Below are 22,718 nucleotides of genomic sequence, written 5' to 3' on the forward strand. Positions count from 1 at the left end.
GTAGTATTTAAGTTGTTCGGGATTTCATGTAGCTTACAAGCAATAAATTTTGATAAAGGCAATCGACTAAAAAGCTTGGGTATAATGGTCAAAACGTTCCACAATAATTGAATCATGGATAACAATGTAAAATCTTCTAAAGATACAAAACCTTAAAAAATGAGATAAAAGTCATAAAACTCGTAACAACGATATATTTAGTTGATTACCGCATTAACACCAAACAAATAGACTAGTAAGAGTCAATTTTCGTTTGAAATGGACATTTGGATAGATTTTCATGTGAAAACTATTATGGCAATAGTGGATAAAGTGAGCAAGTGAGAAAAGTAGGTATATCTCAACAATTTGCTAAAGTTATCAAATTCTGCTTTTGCATACATACATAAAGCTTGTTAATAAAAGCGTATCTACCTCGTAAATTTCATCATTCAAATGTACGGACTAAGTTTTTTTTTTTTTTTTTTTGGTTGCAAATCAAAGATTTTTCTTTTAATTTTAATATCTTCCTCAATCATTTGATACAGGGACTGTCATTGACTCTTCTTCAAGGTCCAAATTCTGTTTTCATTATAGAATAACAGTTTCCGTTGAGCTTGGTAGCACCTTGAAACCTTTACTCAAAGAAACTGTTTGTCGAGCAACGAGCAAAAGAATGGTGCTGCAAAAGCTCCTCCTTGCTGCCTAGCTAGAAGAAGACGCATAAGCTGCGAAAGTTATTGAACTTGATCAAACATGTCCATGTCATTATGGGCACATATGTGCTGCGCCTCATATGTAAGTTGCACGGATTTGTTTCCTATTTTACAACTTGCGTACTGTTGCTTGTGACGACTATGGCTTAACATCAAGAGAGCAATTTGAGCTAAGACGTAAGGCCTTGTTCATTTAAGCAGCAAAGCAAAACAGATTTCAGCACAACAAAGCAGGTGTTAGCAGAGTAAATTCAGTCATCAAAGCATAGCTCAACAAAATAGAGCAGATTTCAGCAGATTAGAGTATAGCGGAGCAGCTCTAAAGAACGAGGCCTAACTCTAATAGAAAAGAGTATTTGAGAGGGATAGAGTTCATTGTATCACTTCTTTTCATAACTACAATTAATTTCATTTTCATTACCATTATTTATTACCTCCTAATCCCTCTATTTAAATAAATGAAATGTTTTGACTTTCACGGAGTTTTAGAAAAGTTAGTTGAATTTACTAAAATAATAGATAATGGGGTATAAGTTGAGGAGATTGAAGAGACTAAAGGTTAGTTTTGTGGGGACCATTAGTCAGTATATTATTAAGGGAAATTCCCATTGGTACACCCGTGGTTTTGACTTTTCCCATTGATACACTCCAAAAATTTTGTCTTCCCATCGGTACACCCATGGTTTAGTCTTTTTCCCAACCGTGACTAACACCGTTAAAAAGTATTTCATTAAGTTAAAATAATTGAGGAAAAGACTATAATACCCCTTTTAAACATCTAATGTCTCGATTTGCGTGTCGAAAATTATTCGGTTAAAGTTTTGGGAGTCCTAGTTGTTAAGGATCCAAATAAACCTCGAAATTAGCAAAAAAAAAAAAACGCAAATGTCTCATATGCGTGTCAAAAAATGTCTCGATTTACGTGTCATTACTTTTTTGTGATAGTAATTGTACGGTTAAGGTTTTAGGAGATATTTTGACCCTTTATGGGTCTAAATCGAACTCGAAATTGTCAAAAAATATCTCATTTTGCACGTCATGACAAAACAAAAAAGAAATATCATGACGTGCAAAATGAGATTTTTTTGACAATTTCGAGTTCGATTTAGATCCATAAAGGGTCAAAATATCTCCTAAAACCTTAACCGTACAATTACTATCACAAAAAAGTAATGACACGTAAATCGAGACATTTTTTGACACGCATATGAGACATTTGCGTTTTTTTTTTTTGCTAATTTCGAGGTTTATTTGGATCCTTAACAACTAGGACTCCCAAAACTTTAACCGAATAATTTTCGACACGCAAATCGAGACATTAGATGTTTAAAAGGGGTATTATAGTCTTTTCCTCAATTATTTTAACTTAATGAAATACTTTTTAACGGTGTTAGTCACGGTTGGGAAAAAGACTAAACCATGGGTGTACCGATGAAAAGGCAAAAATTTTGGAGTGTATCAATGGGAAAAGTCAAAACCACGGGTGTACCAATGGGAATTTCCCTATTATTAATAAAAAGTAGAGTGAATATTTTTATTTTTTTAAAAAAATAGAGATAAGTTACTAAAAAGAAAACATTTCATTTACTATGTAATTAAACAAGTTGTAAGAGATACTTGTAGTCTTGTACACTACCTTTTGAGAAAAAAGGGGGGTGGGATGGGGGACTTGAGGGGTTATGATTTTCGGTACACAAATGTTGTGATGAAATTTATAACATCCTATTGTCATCTAACCTAAATGGACAAAACATCATTACCTCACACATTTGCCAAGGCTCCTAATCTCGTTAAGGTCATCAAGGGATCATATGTACACATTCTTACCTATGAAATTATAAAATTGAGCATACAATCTCTTGTGACCATCTTATAACTGATGCAAACTTTTAATAAACACAAGACTATCTTACTTTTGAGATCAAATTCTTATAATATTTCTCGGTTTACTTTTCAAGATAGTTCCTCGTCAGCTTGATTGAGGATTGAAGGCTAAGGTCTGGTTTAATGAGAGTAACAAACTAATTTTGTGATTGCTCACAATATTGAGCCATTCTAAAAGCATTTAATGATTTAAGAGTTTTTTCTCAGCAAACTGGATGATTAAACAAAAAGAATGTGGATATAGAATGTTGCCATGCTGAAAGGGAGCAGAGTAAAACAGTATAATCAATGAAACTCAACAATTAGAATAAGGTGGCAAAAAGCTAGCTGCAAAAGATAACTCCTGATAATTCATAATTCTGTTTCACTGAATTCTCAGAGTCTCATATATTGTAATTTTTCTGCCAATTTCCATTAATAGTTCCTAGAGTTCCAACAACACTAAGTCATTAAGCTACGGCAAAAAATATAAAACAATATTTGGATAAAGAAGTTGAATCGTTCATTAAATCATTATCAGAAAGATCATACATATAAGTGTCTTGTAAATCTACACCTACATCTACAAAGTGAAAGCAAGTATTGAGTGCAGCAACAAAAGCACTGCACATTATTGCGAAATCTATTCTATATCACACATCGATATGAGAATCTGAACAGTAAAGATATACATTGTTGTCAACAACCCATAAAATGCAACAGCAAGCAACAGATACAAAAAATACAAGTAAATAAGACCTTTCTACAAGAAGACCATGATGAAATACTACCTGAGCTGGGAGCTCCATCATTAAGACTGCACAGCTTTGTCTTGATTAAGGCACTGAGAAACTTTGAAATCCTGGCATTTCCATGTTGGTGCAACCTCCATTGGAGTGACATTTTCAGCAGGAGTCTCCAATGACAGCAACGATACATGACGAGTGGTTGATTTATCAGTTCTACCCCTACTTAACAACGAGTTTGTCAGAATCAGATCTTCCTTAGGGTTTGACTGATCCTTAGAGCTACATAAGCTTAGAGGCAACTTTTTTTGCTTGATTCTACCTCTCTTCCTACCAATAGTGCACACATCATCTGATGGTGTAAAGGTTTTCACCTTTGATTGACTTGATTCCGCCTCACCACTATCCACCTCCATCTCATCAGGCTTTGTAAATTTTGACACCTTATCGTCTAATTTGACAGTAAAAGGCTCTTCATTTGACCCTTCACAGTCCATACCTCCCTCTATAACATCCCCATTGCAAGCTGAAGGCAATTTAGCATTTTCATCCCTTGCACTTGTACCATTAGCAACGCCACTCTTCTCACTGGGTGGAGAGACTTTCAGCTTCTTGTGCTTATGACTCTTAGAATCCGACCCTGGAGAGTTTCTATTGATTCTCGGGGAGCTGTTTATAGCCCGATGCAGTTTCCTAGCCAGCTCTTCATCTGTCCCACAGCTCTCAACTGGTTGGTGCTTTTTGTACAATAGTTGAACAGGAACATGCTTCTTCAGTTTATTCTTCTTCTGGTGTTTATCCTTGCTGCTTGTCTCTTCAGATATAGATGCAACTTTATCTAGGGCACTCTTAGCAGCAGCTACTGCCTTTGCAGCAATGGCAGCCTTTTCCTCAGCAACAGCTCGTGCAGCTTCAGCTGCCTTAGCTGCAGCAGCAGCAGCGGAACCTGCAGCCTCTGCTATCTCCTCAGGAGACATATTAGATCCATTCTTATATGATTTCAACAGATTATTCAGACGAACATCAAATTCACTCAGAGGGCTTGCACTTAATGATGGGCTTGGGGTAGGGCTTGGGATAGGGCTCGGGTTATTTTCTTGCGAGCATTGAGAATTACTCTCCGAACAACTCTGTTTTTTCAACCCAGCTAACAACCTCTTTCGAGGTGGTAGACGAACATCGGCATCTAAATGATTCGTATCACACTCATTGGCATCCATGTGAATTCAATTCCCCTCTCTTTCAGCAATCTCTAAATACCGAAAACTCGAATTTTCCACATGATGAAACAACTGCCACAACTACATTCATGGTATGATAATAGCAATAAGACCACCCTTTTATAAATCAATTCAATACAAAACCCTCCTGTACATCTGATTTCACCAAAACAAAAGAAAACCCAACATGCCAAAATTTAATAAGCAGAATGATAATCACTCAAAATTCAGGATCTAAATCTAATTTACTACAATCAATCAAACATAAACATAATTATCAAACAATTTCCAAAGTTCATCAAATTCAAATAAAGGGTTTATTGCTAATCAATGCAATAATCTCACACAAACCCATTAAATAAAATCAACATAAATTAAGAAATAAAAATTGCTAATTTCATCAAAGCAAACAGCTTAATAAATAAAATTACAATAAATTAAAAATGTGAAGTAGAATTTCAATACATGTGATCGAAGAGCAAAAACCCAGATAAGAATTGTGATCAAAAAAAACAAAGGTGAAGAAGATTTACCTGATCTTAGGAGAAATAAAAAGTTGAAAAATAAGGAGGAGTTGAAATTAGGGTTTGGGGAAGAGAGAGAAAGAGAGGAAAGATGGTGAGAAGGGCAAATCCAATTGTAGGGAGAAGGTGATGGTGGAGAAAAAATGGAAGATCTTATGTATGGACACAAGGTACTTGTATAGTTGTATTTGGAAATTCTCTTTTATGGTATTGGTTCTAATTGTAATTCTTGTAATAAAATCTCCAAAATATTATTATTATTATTATTATTATTAATTTTTTTTTAAAAAACAAGGATTTTGTTTATTATTAAATTAGTGTAATATATTAATGGAAAAATATATGCTTCCTGTTATATTTTTGTAAAAAAAAAATTGTATAAAAAAATAAATTACATTGTTAAATATTTTATTATTGTTATTTTAGTGAATGTGTGATGGAACATGTAATGTTAGCCCTTGTTTTGGATAATATGATAGTTTCATGTTTTAAATTTACTTTATATGTTAAACTAGTTTTGTGCCCCGTTCGATGTCCGGGTTGTTTATTAAATTTTAAGATAAAATTTAATCCGAGATAACTCGTAACCCGACCCTAATTGGCGGGTCTACCTCTAATAAAATTCTATTAGATTGTGAAGTATATTATTTTAACCGATTAGTATATGTTATAAATGGATGTTTTACGCTTTGAACTACTTCCTTTGCTAAAAAATATTATGATATAAAAAATTAAATTTATATGATAATTTTTTAGAATTATAATCTAATAATTTCTTGAATAAAATTATAATTCAATTTATACATTTGAAATATTGGTATTTTATCGAAAATAAAATTCTAAACTAACAATTTTATCCCAAAATTCTATCCAAATAGAATTCTAAACTAATTTTTTTTATCTTATAAAGTCTATTTAAATCTATCCAACGTAGCGCGACACTTAGCGAAAAGTTGGAACACGCTATCTCGTGGTCTGACTAAAAGTTTAGCTTTATATATTAGTTATATGATTTAATTTTGTAGTGTGTTTTGTAGAGGTGATAAAAAATCAGGTCGGGCCGGGCCTTAACACAATTTCTCGTGCCCAAACCCGTAAAAAAGAAGCAGGCTTGTCGGGCCAAAACGGGCTTTATATATTAGTTATATGATTTAATTTTGTAGTGTTTTTGTAGAGGTGATAAAAAATCGGGCCAAAACGGGCTTTTTCGGGCCGGATTCGGGCTTTTAAACTAAAAATGTGTTTTTATGCTTGCCCAAACCCGCCCTATTTTTGGGTCGGACTAATGTTGATCACCTCTATGTTTTTGTATGTATTAAATGGCTATCAAGTATAAACAATATATGTCTTGTCTTATTATCCACATCTATTTAATCAATATTATTATGATGATAAAGATGTGTGCTTTTTAAAAATAAAAGAAATACATTTACGTACCAAGTAGTATTTTTGTTAAAAAAATAAATAAAAATAGTCATTTATTAAAAGTTATGCTACTAAAAAACAAAACAAGTGGTTAATTGAAAGATATGCTCCTTGGTAGTTTTTTTTCCTTTTCTTTTACAGTGTTGTTAGGATAATTTTGAATAGTAAAATATAAAACGTAAAATTATACAATTTTAGTAGATAAAAAGTTATAGTTATTGTTTTGTGTGTGAGATGGGAGAACCTATGCATTGTAAAATGCACAATTTACAAATCAAACTAATTATAAAAAGCTATAGTCTTTCACATTAAAAGCGTAAATTATACTCGTATTTCACGTTAGAAACGTAGATTTACAATATTAAATACACCTTTTGTATTTGAATAAATGCATTAATTTGACTTCAGTATTATTTTCATTTTTAAGTGTGACATGATTTTAAATGCTCTTTTTTCTCACTTTAGTCACTTTTAAAAATTCTTTCAATTAATCAAATATATTGTTATGTCATTTTTATATCGTATGTTAGCTGACCTCAAATCATTTTGGAATAAGACTTTGTTGTTATTATTGTTGTAGTAATAGACAATCAAAGATATTTATAGTCAAATTTATGCGATATCATGTATGCACTTAATTATTATTGATGCACTTAATTTAAATATAAAGAGAATTTACATAAGCAGCGTAAATATATGTATATAACTACATAGCCATTATGACAATAGATTAATGTGTAACTCGGGGATACGGATACCCAAGGTGGTTGTTGTTATTTTTTTATTTATTTATTTTTTTTTTTTAAAAATTTTGTTAAGGGGTTTTATGTTTCTTGAAAATCATGTTTACTTTATTGATATTATGCTCCATAGGTGTTCGACAATTATTGATTATATAATAGCAAATACGGAATATCAAAATGTACATTGGATTCATATGCCGTATTTTGACTTTAAAAGTGAATTATAAGTCTAAAAGATTCGATAAGATTTCTATTAACTTGATTTTTAACCTATTTTTGTTGTAAGTGAATAGTAAGGTAAATAAAACAGTGTATTTAGGGGTTATTTTGATTTACCGAAAACAATTGAGTTGAACTGATTGGGGCTGAATTGAATTGAAATGTTTATGAAAGAAGAAATTAGAAACTATTCGTAATTGATTGGAGCATAGCTGAATTGAAATGAAATTAAGCCCAACAGAATAGCCCTTACGGGACGTTTGGATTGTGGGAATGAGAGTTTGGGGATTAAAAGGTGGGAATGGGATTGAGATTTAATTGATGGTATTACATGAAAAATTGCCAATACAAATATACCCTTACTAAGATTACTATTTCATTCTTTTTATTAATGGCAAAAATGTCATTTCGCCCCTATTTCCATTCCCATATATTTATTACCTACCCTCCATAGATAATAAAATGGTGAAAATTCACCAATAAATAATCTCATTTCCAAACCCTTTTAAATTCTTATTCCCACCAAACAAACAAGACTTATTTTTTCGATTCCCAATCCCACCCTCAATTCCCACTTGCCAAACACCCCCCTTAGAACAAAAGGGGGAGTAATAGAAATTAGAAATAGACGAACTTAGCTCTTTCCCGCGCTCTCTATCTCTCTCTCTCTCAGTTTCTCCATTGAAGCGACTTCTGATACTTCGCATTACTTTCCTCCATTGAAGCAGCTTCTTAGGTAACATGTTTTTCCTTTTGTAATCATCGAATATCATTTTCACAATCTAGGGTTTGTCGTTAATTTAATTTTCAGTATACTCAATTTAGGGTTCTTTAAAAACTCGATTACTGAACTATTGTTTATAATTACAAATGCTAGGAAGGATCATAACGATCAATTTTGTTGCTAGAGAAGAAAATTATGTGAATTTTCGAACCCTATTTGATAATTGAATCAAATTTGCCTTTAATCTTAAAATGAAACTAAGAAATTGGACCTTTTATTTTACCTAAAATTATGGGTTTTTTCGAGCCTAATTTGATTATTGAGTCTAATTTGGCTGTTAATTTGTTGCAGGACCCTTTAATGTCAGTATGAAACTATGAAATTGGACCTTTATTCGGCAGTTGCCCTACCTGCCCTGGCTCAGGGATGGGCATGGACGTGTTCTCTTCAACTTATTTTTTCTGCGATAAGTCAAGATAAGCTGAGGAGAACATAATTTAAACCATAGTCCATATTTTTTATGTTAGTTGATGCCCTTCTACATCCCAGATTTGCTGCTAATTAGTGGATTTTAGAAAACAATTTTTCTAACATCAAACAACTAGGATATTATGCATATAATAGATACAAAAGGAGTTAATTATATCTTTGATTCATTATTTCCATTAGATTTTAATATTAAATGTCTAATTGTATATCAATCCTATTCAATAAGTTTATATAACAGTACATAAACACGGGGAGCAATATATGATTTAGTTCGATATTTGCACAAAACTTGTTTTTGTTGCAATTGTTGTTTTTCCCTCAAAAGTAATATTCAGTAATCAAATAAAAATTTCAGTTTGGGCAGGCAAACAGATAGGTTAGTTGTGGCATAGTTTGATGGAAACCATCAAACCTTTGCCAGAGTCTGTTCAAAGTATAGTGCGTTCTGGGTTCATCATCAGCTGCTTTTCAACTGTTGTTGAAGAGCTCATATATAACAGCTTAGATGCTGGTGCAACAAAGGTACATTTTCTTTTTGCTACACAAAATGGGAAAATTTACTGTATCTAGTAAAGCTCCCTCATTTATTATTATTATATTATATTCTTTTATTTTTATTTTTTTTTTGTTTTTTGTTTTTTTTTGTTTTTTTTTTTATTACTTTTCTTTAGTTAATGACTATGATGAGTAAGCATAAATTGTGATATTGGATTTTTTAGTCATTATATTATTGTTTTAAGAGATTTAACTGAAATTGACCATACTCATGAAGAGTCTATACACTATTGTATATTTGGATTTAATCAGGCACTGTATTGTTTCAGGTATCTGTATCTGTAGCTGTTAACAATGGCTACGTTAAAGTAGAAGATGATGGTCTGTAACATTATCTGCTAAGTTATGTCAAAATACTGTACCTAGCTGATCAAAGCACTAAATGGTTCATATATGGGTTGACTTTGCAGGATCTGGCATTAGCCGGGATGGACTGGTGCTGCTGGGAGAACGCTATGGTAACAAGGACTTCTCTTTGGTTAAACCCATGTCTTATTATGTTGTAGTGTAAGTGCTCCTAATGATGAACCTCTAGACATCTTTGCTACATTGTGTGAATGGTTGGATTTTGCCGGCCTAGATTGTTCGTCTTTTCTTCTTGTGAAATCATTAGCAGGAGAAATCTTTAATGGTTTACTAAGTCATATCTTTGTTTTAATTATCAACAAGATGCTATTAAAAATTAGCAAAATGCTTATGTTTCATGTGTTTTATGCACTGCAAAAATCAAGATCCTTCACTACTTTGTGGCACGACTGCATGACTAAAGCACCATTCAATTAGCCAAATCTGTGTTCCCCCTGAATTTTATTTTAATATTTTCCAAGGTACTTGTTCATACTGGATATGATGAGATTTATATCCTCTTGGCTTCTGCTTGAAGAGTGGAAGAGAAATTGGGGATGCAAGCATGTTGTTTAGCTGCACATTTTTTTTTTATGTGCCAGTGTATAGTGTATTGAAACTATGGGTAGACTCTTCAGAGTTAGGTAAAACTTGAGATGCCATTAACAGATGTTATTTTTGTTCCTTGAAATCTTGTGTGAATGCATTGTTACCATATGCAGTGACATCAAAACTTCAGCATATTCATAAAAAAGATAATTTAGAAGAAAGCTTTGGGTTTCGTGGAGAGGTTCTGTGCTCAATTGCTGACATTTCTTTAGTAGAAGTTGTAACAAGAGTACAAGGGAGGCCTAATGGCTATCGTAAAGTCATGAAGGCAAGTATGACTTACTGCGTCATGTTTCAGTTTCATGGTGTCTGGATTTATTTGGCATCATCTGATCCATTTTCTTGTTCAAAATAACATTTGTGTTTATTCTTCAGGGTCGCAAATGCCTTTGTCTCAGTATTGATAATGATAGGCAAGATGTTGGAACAACTGGTAAGTTGGTTCTTTTATGGTGTTGTTACTGACCTCTCTCTCTTTAAACGTGTGCATATTTTTGGGTTGATAAAGTAAAGTGCTTTTTCAGACTAATGTTGGACTTCCTTGATATCAGGAAGCAATTAATATTTAAATTTTCTACGTAACAATTTAAATGAAGCAAAGAGAGGCAAATTATAGTAGGGTGGTCACGAGCTGAGCTGTCTTTGGTTCCAACATAAAACTACACAATTTACTTAGAGCTTGTGTTGAATGTTAGATTTTTAGTCCATAATCCACTTCAAGTTCAACTCAATAAGCAATCTTCAAATAAGAAACAAAGTAATCTGCTGTTGCTGCTTCTTTCTATGTCTCTATGATGATCTTTGGCTTGGGTAGGTTGTGTGAAGAATTATTTTTGTTAGTAATTATATGAGAAGGCCTCTTAAATTTTTAAACTTATGTACATCCTCCATTTAAGAATACATTGCAACTTTGCAAGCTGTTATCTCTACATCTATGGTATTGACTTCGAATTCGGCTCATTCACAGTAGCTGAGCCATGCATTTAGCTGATTTAAATCCAAATTTTTCACAACCATTTATGGTCACCTATAGTTGTAACTCTTGTAAGTTTCGACATAAATAAGGTGGATGTGCCTAAAACTCAATGTCATGATTGCTTGATCTACAGAGTGACTTACTTTCAATTCCCATACAGTATTTTGGTCCTCTTACGTGAAATGGATGTTGCATGTAATTTTATATTACAGGTGATAGGACAATAAATTGTGATACTATGTCTTCTTCATGCACACATATTTTCTTCTGTCACTTTCAAGCTGTTGGTAGAAGTTGTCATTGCATTTTCTTTCTCTAATTGAAAGTTTATAATGTTCAAATTTTGCAGTCATTGTTCGTGATTTATTTTACAATCAACCTGTTCGGAGAAGACAAATGCAGTGCAGGTATTGTTCATTTTAGTGACTAATTACAGTTTTAATTTATAGGTACTGTCTGGTGATCTTGTATTGATGGTGCTTTTGTGCTATAGTGTCAAGAAAGTTTTGCACTCAGTTAAAAAATGTGCAGTACGGATTGCTCTTGTGCAGCCTAATATTTCTTTCAAAGTCATTGACATGGAGAGGTGCGCCCACTGTACAATTGTAAAAATTATTATTTTTGGCTAGATATGCTGCAATTTTATCTGATGGTGTCCATATGCAGTGAAGATGAATTGCTTCGCACACGCAGTTGCCCTTCTCCTTTGACACTTTTGTGCAGCAATTTTGGTATTGAATCTTCTAGCTTACATGAGCTGAGTTTTTCTGAAGGTCCATTGAAACTCATGGGATATGTGTCTTCTCTGTCTAGTCCATTCTTGTCAAAGGTGAGTTTATTTGTACCTAAATTCATTTAGTAAACTAAGTAAAGTGTAAACTAGCTGGCATGAAAAATCTGTGTCTGACATATTGATTATGTTTTGCAGGATGTTCAATATATATGTATCCAAAATTTTAAATATCAAAATTGAACTTGACATTTATGTGGTAATTGAAATGAGCCAATCATCTTTTGAAATCCGTGGACCTTAACATACGAAGATGTCAACTCCAGGTTTGTGGATAAAGGCCCAATGCATAAACTCCTGAATCACCTGGCGGTTATGTGCCATGACCAGTTGGGAAGTGACAGTTGTGGAAAGAGAAGTCAGCCTCAAGGTCCAGTGTACTGTTTGAACCTAACCTGCCCTCGCTATTCCTATGATCTGAATCTTGAATTTTCAAGGGCTTCTGTAGAATTCAAGGTATCATTTTTTATTGCTCGGGGCTGCATTCTTGTTGGTACTTGTGCAGGCTATTTATAATATATCTTCTACTCAGAAGTAGTATCAATTTTTTTTCTGTTGAAAGGCTTGATGGCTCATGATGCTCTCATTAGAGATAGATTTGTGTAGAGGTTTCTGTTTGACGTTTATTTATATAGAATGGCAGGAAACATGACTGGATAGTCACATAATCGATAATTCTCCTTATTTGGTAGTACAGTCTGAATGTACTTTCATACTCTGTCTACATTGGGTTAGTTGGAGATGGATTTGATAGCTGTAAACTACTGCTTCTACTCTTAAGCTTTTGTGCTGATATTTGAAGGATATATGAGGACACATAACTTAGCATGATAAGCTCAGCAGCTTCCTTGCTTCTATTGGCATTGTAACATTTACATGGACTGTGTTTCTAGAGCATGTTTGTTATTTATATCTGTCTCTCACTATCCTATATTGTAATGATATTTGCATGTGCTAGTTATAAGGGAGGAATTGTTTTGTCTCTTAAGATGTGATGGGCAGAGAATTAATATTGTAACATAGCAGGAAAGTATTTTTTTTTTGAGCAAATTAGTTTTTTTCTTTTCCTCTCACATCTATTTTTCAAACAAGAATTCTATGCTTCAGCTGTCTGTTTAGGAATGCACAATGTATTCAATACTTAAATGTTATTCTGGTAAATAAATAATACAAGGATTTTTCCAGGAGATGAATACAAGAATTGCAAGTGTACTTCAATATTCAAATTTTGAAATGTGGGCAGGGGTTTAATTTGAATTAAGTGTTTTCAAAAACTTAGAATTTTTCCTCTTACCATGAAATAAGTGATTGCATTCTTCAACTTTATCAATATGAAGTGTTAGTTTGGTGCTATAATGTGCTCCAATTAAGGTGAATTCAGAGTCAAGGAACTATCTGATTCCAGTTTTTTTGTATACCTTTTTTCTTTCTTTCTTTCTCTCTCTCTCTTTTTTTTTTTTATTTATTTATTTATTTATTTATTTATTTATTTATTTATTTTTCCCCTTCCCAATTTGCTACTTGCAGTTTTGCTAGTAATATCTTATAAGCTCACAGCCTCTGAAGTGTTAGTATGGTGTTGCAGGATTGGGCTCCTGTACTTGCATTCATTGAAAAATCAGTTATGTCTATGTGGAGTGAGGAAATAAAGAGGGGTAAGGTTGTAGTCATTGTACATTTATGTTTGTCCAAATTGCTTACCTGTGCCTTAAACTCCTTATGGAACAACTGTCATGTCTGTCTTTCTTTCTTGCCAGGAATTTCTCATAAACATGAAGCTGTGATCAGGAAAGATGACAGAAAGAAAGTAGTTGAAATGATTTCTTCTGAAGAAAAAGGTTCTCTGTTCCTATCTGTTGAATTTTAGTTGTATTTTTTCACGACTTCATGCTGTTTCTTGTGCTAATATCCCTTATTAATTATGGCAACACCTGTTGCCTAGACAGTGCTCCTCTTCTCACTGCCCCCATTTGGGGGGAAAAGAACAATGTGTATGTATACTTTGAGATGATTGGCTTCTTTTCTGATGCAGATTGGTGGTTGAAGACCTGTGAAATTTCTACAAAGAGACGTAGGATCCAGAACAGTGAGAATCAGCTTGCATGCCCTGAAGATTCACTGGGAATGCAAATAGAAGACTGTGACGACTCGTCTGTTTGGAAGAACAGCAGTAGACAGCATTTGAATCCAGAGAGAATCAATGTGAAATTTAGGGAATCAGACACAAAGAGGGAGTCTCCTCGTCAAATGAATTTTACTGGAGTAAGTGAATTTTCTCAATCTGACTATGTATGTGATGTAACAGACAGTATCGGGAGTGATCTTTTGGGGCTTGATAAGGAACGGGTGGATAGAGATTTTTTGAGGAATGATGTTACTTCTACGGAAAAAGAAGCCAGTTATGCAAACATTAATCTCTTTAATTCAAGATGGAAGGATGAAGTCAGTGTAGATAGTTCAATTGCTTGGAACCTTGAAAAGGGAAGCGCTTGGAGTTTTGAGTTCATACCGGAGCATGACAGGAATAGAGCTAATGATGATCAGAGGGAGTTACTTTTGCAAAGTTACCCATGGGAAAATCCAATTCAAGCACCTCTGAACTGTGATAAGGAGTCCCAGTTTCAGACTGATAATTTCAAGGCTAACAGAAGCTGTAACAATTCCCATGGCAATGAAGATGCTGATTGTCTTAGTCATAACTTTGATATTCATCAAAGAGCTCAGTGTCATATTGGGGTAGCAAATCCTTGGCCACTCCCTAAATCCAATATAGGAAGTCTTACAAGGAAAGATCTTGACCTTGATCATATGGAATATGACAACTTATTATCACCCTGTGGAGGATCTTTTATCAGAGAATACCCTTTAGAGTCTCCTAGTAAACCAGGCGCAGTGCTCTTCCCCTGCTCGTCAACAAACTTGGGTCAGCAATCTACAACTACACATCCTTTCATTAAAGTGAAAGATTGGGATTTTGACAATATTACTCAGTGTGAAGATTTTGAGAGGAAACCTGGAGTAAGAAAAAGTGTTGATTTTGAGCAGTCAAATTATGAATCTAGTCTTGGTGATAGGTTTTGCAACACGAATTTCACTTCTATGCATCGTTCAACATCTCTGTTTACAAATGAATATGCAGGAGTTGAAAATGGCATGTGTGAATATTCTTCACTTGGGCATAGTGTTGATGAAATGTCCTCTATAAGATTTGATGATCCTTTGTTCAAATACATGTATTCACCATCTCCGGACAGAAAGTGTAGAGACTCATCAATCTGCTGGAGTCCATTTATATCCTCCGTCAAAGGAAACCAAGTGGACCTGCAAAAATGTCAAGAGTTTGGGCAGGACTATCCTAGAGAAAGATCAGGGAGGGGCTATGACAGTTCTGATGGCCTTAAATGTAACTCTATGGTAGCATATGAGACATTTTCTCCATGTCTGGATTTTCAAAACAAATTAAGTTCATATAAACCATCAGTGTGTTTTTCATCCTTATCTGATGGTAAAGGTCACAAAAGTTATCATCCAAGATGTGAAGATTTAGAGCAAAATCATAGCTCATTGGCATCAGGAAGCTCTGTGAGATCTAGAAGAAGCCATTCCGCTCCTCCATTTTTTAGGGGCAAGAAGAGATTTCTCTCAGTAAAGTGTTCTATGATTTCTACAACTAAAAATTCTGGTTCGCAGAGAGCTCCTGAAGTTTGCACTGTCCCAGGTTTTGCTAGTCATAGACATGGCTTCTGTAGATTCTAGTTTTATTTAAGTGTTAAGTTTAGATGAACTGAGATCAAATCTTTGTTGAAGTGCAGAAAAAGCCAAGTTGAAGCACCCTCTTCTACCAGCACCATCTTCTAGGTCAAATTTCCAGCATGATGGGATGAAATTTAGGGAAGATATTCAGTCCTTCGACGATTACGTGTAATATTTCTGACTTCCTGTTATGTTGTTAACATTCATGCTCATATTAGTCAAATATAATACCCCCTTCTTTCATTTTTTTTTTCCAGACAAGAGGTGAAGGAAACCTCAAATATCACACAAGCCAGTGCTTGGTCACTAGATGGAAACACAGAGGATGCCTGTTTAAGCAGTGGTATATGTTCTTAAAAAATATATTTGTTTTTTACTTGTTGATTTAGGTACCCCCTTTCATTTTGAAAGACGGTTAAGAATTCTATTCCCTCTACGTTTTTTATTTTTATATTTTTTAAATGCATCACTTGCTACTTTTGGGTGTTGCATCACTTCTTTAATTCTTTTTGTTGTAGCTTTATACCATATTTTATTATTTCTCTCTCTCTTCCTTAAAACCCACTCAAAATATTTTATCATTTCTCTCTCTTTCATGGTCCCTACTTAAATGATTTTAAAACTACTCTCTCTCTCTCTCATGCTCTCTTTCATGGTTCACATTTTACTTTTAATAAATTTAACTAATCCTCTCTTTGCCCCACTTGCACAATATAATACTAAAGCAAATAAGCTCTCCTAAACTCCGTGTAAATGCTAGTGATGCATTTATAAAAAACGGAGGGAGTACATGATTGGCATTGATTGGAACACTGTTTCCCATGCCTTAACTATCTATTGCACATACAAAATATTACCTCAAGTAGCCAATCATTGAAGAGACAATGTTAGAATAACATGTAGAAAAAATTAGGTTCATTCCCCTTTGACAAAAGATCCACACCCAACTTCCAAACTAGCTTGAAGAAAGTGGTAATGGGATATTCCTGAACAGTAATGTGAAACCTACTTATTGGGACTAAGGGAGACTAATGAGTATTAGTTTTACAGAGGATAAGGGGTGCTTTATTTATATGAAAAATCAACATAAATTTTAGCTGTAAAGTCCCTTTTGATGAGATCAAATAGCCTAGTCTTTTGAGACTTTTGAAATTAGGCTCCCCTTCTGATTTCCATCGGTGATGGGCTCTAATTGCAGTATATGAATTATATGATAGATTTACACTTCTGCATTCATGTGACAACCTGACAAATAATATTTTGGAGCAATGTTTCTTAAATCTGTGTATCTTATGCACCTGTTTACGAAATGATGAGGAGGATGTGGGTATTGTCTTCTGGCTTTTCATTTTTGATTGATTAAGTCAGTGACAAGACTTTTGACTTAGCTTTTACTATTTATTTGATTCACAAGAGCGGGAAAAGCCATAACTAGTGCTATAATTCTTACTTGTCATTCCAACCACTGAAGTAGTGCTATAATTCTTTGCCATGTTTAAATTTGGAAAGCTCACTATCTGAATGCTGTAGGCTGCTTTAAGGACTTTCAGGATTCTGAAACCTCAAATTTCAAGTGGCGAGAAGGCTGTCCAGATCCTAGATCAAAGGAGGTTGCTAATAATCTAAGAGTAAGCTAATAAGAAATTATAAGTTATCTTGTACTGCAAATATTTTTATCCGTTTCTAAGTACTTTTTAAAAAAAATAAAAATAAATTGCTGCTACAGGCTGGAAATAGGTTAATTGACCTTAAAGCTGAAAGTGATATACTGGATGTTCAGTCCTCTATGCTTGAGCTTGCTGGTGATTCATTAGTTCCAAAATCTATCAATAGAAATGGCTTGCAGAATGCCAAGGTGCTTGTGCAGATTGATAGTAAATTCATTCCAGTTGTGGCAAATGGAACTTTAGCAGTAATTGACCAGGTCTGCACTTATGCTGGTTGTTTCTTTACATATTTTATACGAGGATGGAACCCTCTTGTGTTTGAATACTTTGTTAAGAAATTGATTTTGCTACTTTATTTTAATGTGATAACTTTGTTTTGCACATCAATGCCTTGAAGCATGTGATTGGATCTGATCTGACCTAATGATGAACTCTTTTTCAGCATGCTGCGGATGAGAGAATTCGACTTGAAGAAATACGTCGCAAGGTATTGTTGCAGACTATTTTTTTGCCTTTTTTGTGGGGGTGGGAATGGGAGGGAGGGGTGTTGTGTGGTATTGAAGTTTTGAAGACATTACATGCTTATAGCTAAATGGCTGATCTCAGGTGCTTTCCGGTGAATTGAAGTCAATAAACTATCTGGAAAAAGAGAAAGACTTGGTATGATGGAAACTCTGCTGGAGAGGGGTGGTGAATGGTGGAGATACAACACCTCTCTTTATATACATCTTAAAATCTTAATTTTACAGAAGCTTTCATTGTAGGTTTTGCCTGAAATGGCCTACCAGTTACTGTGCAATTACGCGGAGCACATAAAACACTGGGGATGGATATGTAACATTTTCTCTATGGATTCTGGATCATTCACAAAGTAAGTTTTCTGCTTTAAATGCCTCTCTCTCTCTCTCTCTCTCTCTCTCTCTCTCTCTCTCTCTCTCTCTTAAATCTCTTTCTTGCACTTATACTCGTATATTCATGCATGCCAGCATGTGCACTGAAATGAATTTATCAGTGATTGCTTTAGTCTTAAAAAACAAGCATGCACAGTAATTTGCTGACACACATACATGTCCAGCAGAGTCACACACGCATATTCATGCATACATAGCACACACCTCTCATACAGGAGACATAATGAAGCAAGTTTACTCATACTCGAGTGACTAAGGCTTTTATTTCTATATCTGTAAAGTTTAGATATATTTTTCAGGCTGCTGTAAAATTTTAGAACAGAGATATAGGTTCAAGCTTGCAAACAAACTCTTGGGAGGAGAGAGGGAGGGAGGGAGAGTGGGGGGGGGGGGGGGGGTTGTTAAAGAAGCAAGATATGAATTAAAGTCCAACTTATTTAGGAAAGACTTGTGCTTGGAACAGTAAAACGCACTAGAATCTAAGTTTCTTGTTAGCTATTTTTCAATCTAAAATTATCTCATTATGCTCTTAGTCATTAACTATTCCAAATTACAACAAAATACAGTCCATATATTCTCACTGCAATATACTTTTGGTGCTGTACTAAACTACTAATCCAATTTTGCAGGAATCTGAGTCTTCTAAATGGGCGGGCATCTGATCTCACACTTATTGCGGTAATCATACTAATCCCTCCGCTCGCTATTCTTGACTTCCAGTAGAAAAACAGCACCTAAAGTTTCTTTTATGTTGAAATCAAATTTAAAGAGTGCTTGATATACATTTAGTAGAGGAAGTTGCTTCTGGTGCTTTCTAGTCTGTGATCTCTTTTTTCCCTTGAGACATGGATACTAGGTTAATTTAATAATTGTCAATTCTGTTTTATTTGTTGTTGTTAGGTACCATGTATTTTGGGTGTAAACTTGTCTGATAAAGATTTAGTTGAATTTCTTGAACAAGTAAGTCTGACCTCAATTTTTAAGCTAGCTATATCCATCTATTAGGTCAATGAATGTTTTGTCCAAGATAATTATCTTTTCTCTGTTTTATACATTTGCAACAGCTTGCTGATACTGATGGATCATCAATCATTCCACCATCTGTAGTTCGAATCCTAAACTACAAAGCATGCAGGGGTATAATCTTAATCTTTGTGTCGCTCCCTCATTTGTTTTCTCTTTTGCAGCACTGCATTCTGAATTTATGACTTGATTATTTCTTACATGAATTCTATTCTGGATTTGAAAAGTTTTGTATGCTTCTGTTTTGCCTTTTCTATGCCTGGCTGAAATTGGATAGAAAGTCGTGTCTTTTATGCTGTCCACCTTGCAAGTTCTAATTGGAACCTGGCTTATGTTTTATGGAAGTCCTGAATGATTTACTTCAATTTATACTTCCCTCCGTTTTCTTAAGTTGACGCGTTTTGACTTTCGACACTATTCACAAAATTTACTTTGACTCGCTTTTGTGATTTATAGCTATGATAAAACATGGTCATGTGGGTTCTTATTTGAATCGTCTCTATGTAAATTTTATTAATATTAACTTAGAATTTTTACATGTTATTATTTAGAGATATTAATTGTTAAAATCGTGAGTAGACAAACGTGTCATAATTAGTGTGTCAACTAAAAAAACAGAGGAAATAAGTTATACTACCGAAGTTGACAATTAACATGATGTAATTACTTGACTCATACATGTTCCTTTTACTTGAAATTTGTGATTGGGCTACTCCTTGCTGCCAATATTCTTTATCAACATTATCTTATTTTCATTCTGAAGGTGCTATTATGTTTGGGGACAAACTCATGCCATCTGAATGTTCCCTCATCGTTGAAGAGCTGAAGCAAACTTCATTATGTTTTCAAGTAAGCTTCAAAACCATGGGAATCTCTAGGTAGTGTAATGTAGATTCAGCCCGAGTTTGCTTGACAGTTTTATATTGTAGTGTGCTCATGGAAGGCCAACAACAGTGCCTCTGGTGAATCTGAAGGCATTACACAAGGGAATTCTACAGCTTGGATCCTGGCATGAATATTCTAAGAATACATGGCATGGACTCCGCAGGAAAGAGATTACTCTTGATCGTGCCAAACGTAGACTTGATATGGTAAGAGGCTGTGACTGAAAAACTGAGCTTGCTGATATACAAATTGTACAATGGTGGTGGTATAAGGTTTTTCTTTATTGTCTTCACACCTATTTGTTCTCTAGTAGTTTTTTGCATTTTCTTTTGTATAATTTTTTTTTTTTTACAAAAATAATTGTTCTTTGGCGATTAAAGCAATAATAGCTGAGTACTCCCTTTGTATATATGGAGAGAGTATACTGTTCTTTCGTTCTTTCAAACCTGTATATGATGTAATAATGTGGCCATTCATTGACGGTACAACAATTAAAGAATAAAGGATGAAGATAGAATTCATCAAACAATCTTTCTATCTCTCTCTTTTTCTTTTTTTTGAATGCAGAACGGGAAGTGCATATATTACGAGAAAATGATTCCTTGGATAAAAGGTTTGTTACAGCATACAGTATGCAGCAATTTACCGTTCAATTTCTCACATTAGAATAACTTTTGCTGTTCGGGAGGCTTTTCTGAATGTTGGCAGCTTCTCAGAAAATTCTGACAATTGTTCTGATGTCAGCATCGCTGAGGATTCATTGCTGGCCTTGTAGTAGATCACCATTTCATTTAACACTGGTGAACTCCTGAGCAGAATCTAAACCAAGAGAACCACGACAGGATGCAAACTCATTGAAATGTTATGAATGACAATGGTTTTAAGAGAGCTCCAGCAGTACACTTCTTCCTTACCCGGGTTGCAACTTTCGAGTTCTAAATCTACATTCTGCAGTGAAAGAATTTGTTATAAATTAAAGAAGCAATTTTAAGATTTTAAGGGAAGCTAGAGCTATTGTAAAGGTAAATGAATCACACCTTGAGTAGTAAATCAGAATTCCATGATGGGATGACAGTCAAGGCAAGTTCCTCCAAGTAAGGCGATTTCCTTGACAAATGACTGAGACCAAGGATGTGCTTATCATTCAACCTAATTTTTAGATCCACTCGCTTCCAATGAACAATTTCCTGAAGATTGCATTTTAGAATGCAATAGAACAACACCTAAAAAAGAAACCAAAGAACATAAGATATCATTAGGAAATACAGTATAAGAAACAGAAATGAACTGAGTATCAATGTCGGTACCGTGACAAATGTATCTGATAAAGTTACATTCTTGACATGCAGAAGTTTGGTTAGAGCAGATTGAAACCCGGTGAACTCTTTGAAGCTTGTTGCTGAAATGTTAAGCGTCAAACGAAAGGAAAGTTCAGCAACAGACGAAAGGTTCACAATCTCCAGTCCATCCACACATCCACTGTAGTTAAACGATGACAATTTTGGGCAATTGATCTTCATAATCTCCTCTGAACCTGCAACTACTTCTCTATCAAGCTTCAATATATCTAAATTTGGGGCATTGATTTCAGTGAAATCGCGAGAGTCCAAACAGTTAGATATCTCTATTTCTTTGAGCAAAGGACAACCTTGAATGATTTCTTTGAAAACATCATTATTCAGACTCATATATTCAAGTTTCAGAACTCTAAGTGACCCCATTTTTACTCGCTTCTGAAGTTTCATTTCGATGAACACCAGCTTCAGCTCGACCAGAGAATCACTAATGAACTCTATGAAAGGCAACTTATAGACCTCATTAACAGGTTCAACCATTCCGAACCCAAATTCTAGGAACTTGACTTGTTTCTTTAGAGCGAAATCTAACCAAGAATCTATTTCACGTCCCCAATTCACAGATTGGAATGATGTTATATCTTCATATAACATGGTCGAAATGTTAACTCTGAACCTGTCGACTGTAGGCCTCTGATGGAGTGTTAGCGCCTTGTGGACAAACCTTAAGAAACCTGAATTAATATCCTCGTCTGCCCACAAGTGAGAGAGCAAGTCATCATCAAAGTCGATATTTTGAAGGGAAGTCCACAGGGTGCCGAATCTTCGGATTAAGACAGTTTGGACGGCTTCATTTGTAGGGAGAAAAGACAGGATGTGGCAAAGAAGTGAGTCAGGCAAAGCACTAAGCCTGTCTTCCGGTTTAGCTTGTGTACAAGTCATGGGTTGAGTATGAAAGATATATTTTTGCACTGATATACTTGTATTGTGAGTTCTAAGGAAGAAAGTTAGGTGATTTATAGAATCTATCTTCTCCTTTCTGTTCAAGCTAAAAGGGTTGAATAAACTAAAGAGTACTGAAGAAGCCTTTTGAGGTTGTAGGTTACTTTGCTTGACTTGTTCATACTGATTGCTAGAGTTGTCAAAAGTTGACCCGACCCAAAATACCGACTCAAATCCGATTATTAACCAACTCTTCTGAACCCGAAAAAATGGTGACCTAAACCCGACCTAAACCAACCCTAGACCCGAGTTGAACCGA

The 22,718-nt window shown here is 34.5% G+C and overlaps 3 protein-coding genes and 1 long non-coding RNA gene across 6 annotated transcripts; 2 read left to right on the top strand and 2 right to left on the bottom strand.

The window, feature by feature from the left end:
• Positions 1-264: 264 nt before the first annotated feature.
• On the top strand, positions 265-1,168 carry LOC110682161. The gene is made up of 2 exons (XR_002503378.1): positions 265-437; positions 528-1,168. It is a non-coding gene; the product is annotated as an uncharacterized LOC110682161 (long non-coding RNA).
• Positions 1,169-3,058: 1,890 nt separating this feature from the next.
• LOC110682160 lies at positions 3,059-5,240 on the bottom strand. 2 transcript variants are annotated; one of them, XM_021858416.1, is made up of 2 exons: positions 5,058-5,240; positions 3,059-4,605 (listed from the first exon to the last, which is right to left on the bottom strand). In XM_021858416.1, exon 2 carries the CDS (start codon positions 4,522-4,524, stop codon positions 3,370-3,372), a length of 1,155 nt encoding a protein of 384 aa, XP_021714108.1. In that variant the 5' UTR covers positions 4,525-4,605; positions 5,058-5,240; the 3' UTR covers positions 3,059-3,369. The 2 variants fall into 2 exon arrangements, with proteins under 2 accessions (XP_021714108.1, XP_021714107.1); XM_021858415.1 differs by having other exon boundaries at positions 3,059-4,680.
• A 1,980-nt stretch (positions 5,241-7,220) lies between these two features.
• Positions 7,221-20,957, top strand: LOC110682162 (DNA mismatch repair protein MLH3-like). 2 transcript variants are annotated; one of them, XM_021858417.1, is made up of 26 exons: positions 7,221-8,171; positions 8,511-9,170; positions 9,473-9,524; positions 9,614-9,661; positions 10,271-10,425; positions 10,533-10,590; positions 11,483-11,540; positions 11,627-11,719; positions 11,800-11,962; positions 12,062-12,077; positions 12,177-12,379; positions 13,509-13,578; positions 13,681-13,761; positions 13,956-15,641; positions 15,736-15,844; positions 15,934-16,019; positions 17,207-17,304; positions 17,403-17,600; positions 17,786-17,830; positions 17,950-18,003; positions 18,108-18,214; positions 18,884-18,932; positions 19,155-19,214; positions 19,319-19,391; positions 20,041-20,126; positions 20,207-20,957. In XM_021858417.1, the coding sequence occupies exons 2-26, from the start codon at positions 9,045-9,047 to the stop codon at positions 20,384-20,386; spliced, it is 3,954 nt and encodes a 1,317-aa protein (XP_021714109.1). In that variant the 5' UTR covers positions 7,221-8,171; positions 8,511-9,044; the 3' UTR covers positions 20,387-20,957. The 2 variants fall into 2 exon arrangements, with proteins under 2 accessions (XP_021714109.1, XP_021714111.1); XM_021858419.1 differs by lacking the exons at positions 7,221-8,171; positions 8,511-9,170; positions 9,473-9,524; positions 9,614-9,661 and having other exon boundaries at positions 10,339-10,425; positions 11,805-11,962; positions 20,207-20,956.
• On the bottom strand, positions 20,714-22,456 carry LOC110682163 (putative F-box/LRR-repeat protein At5g41630). The gene is made up of 3 exons (XM_021858420.1): positions 21,470-22,456; positions 21,200-21,385; positions 20,714-21,110 (listed from the first exon to the last, which is right to left on the bottom strand). Exons 1-3 carry the CDS (start codon positions 22,397-22,399, stop codon positions 20,982-20,984), a joined length of 1,245 nt encoding a protein of 414 aa, XP_021714112.1. The 5' UTR covers positions 22,400-22,456; the 3' UTR covers positions 20,714-20,981.
• Between the last annotated feature and the right edge of the window lie 262 nt (positions 22,457-22,718).

Source organism: Chenopodium quinoa, unplaced genomic scaffold (genome assembly GCF_001683475.1).
Source record: "Chenopodium quinoa cultivar QQ74 unplaced genomic scaffold, ASM168347v1, whole genome shotgun sequence".
NCBI classification, from domain to species: Eukaryota; Viridiplantae; Streptophyta; class Magnoliopsida; order Caryophyllales; family Amaranthaceae; genus Chenopodium; species Chenopodium quinoa.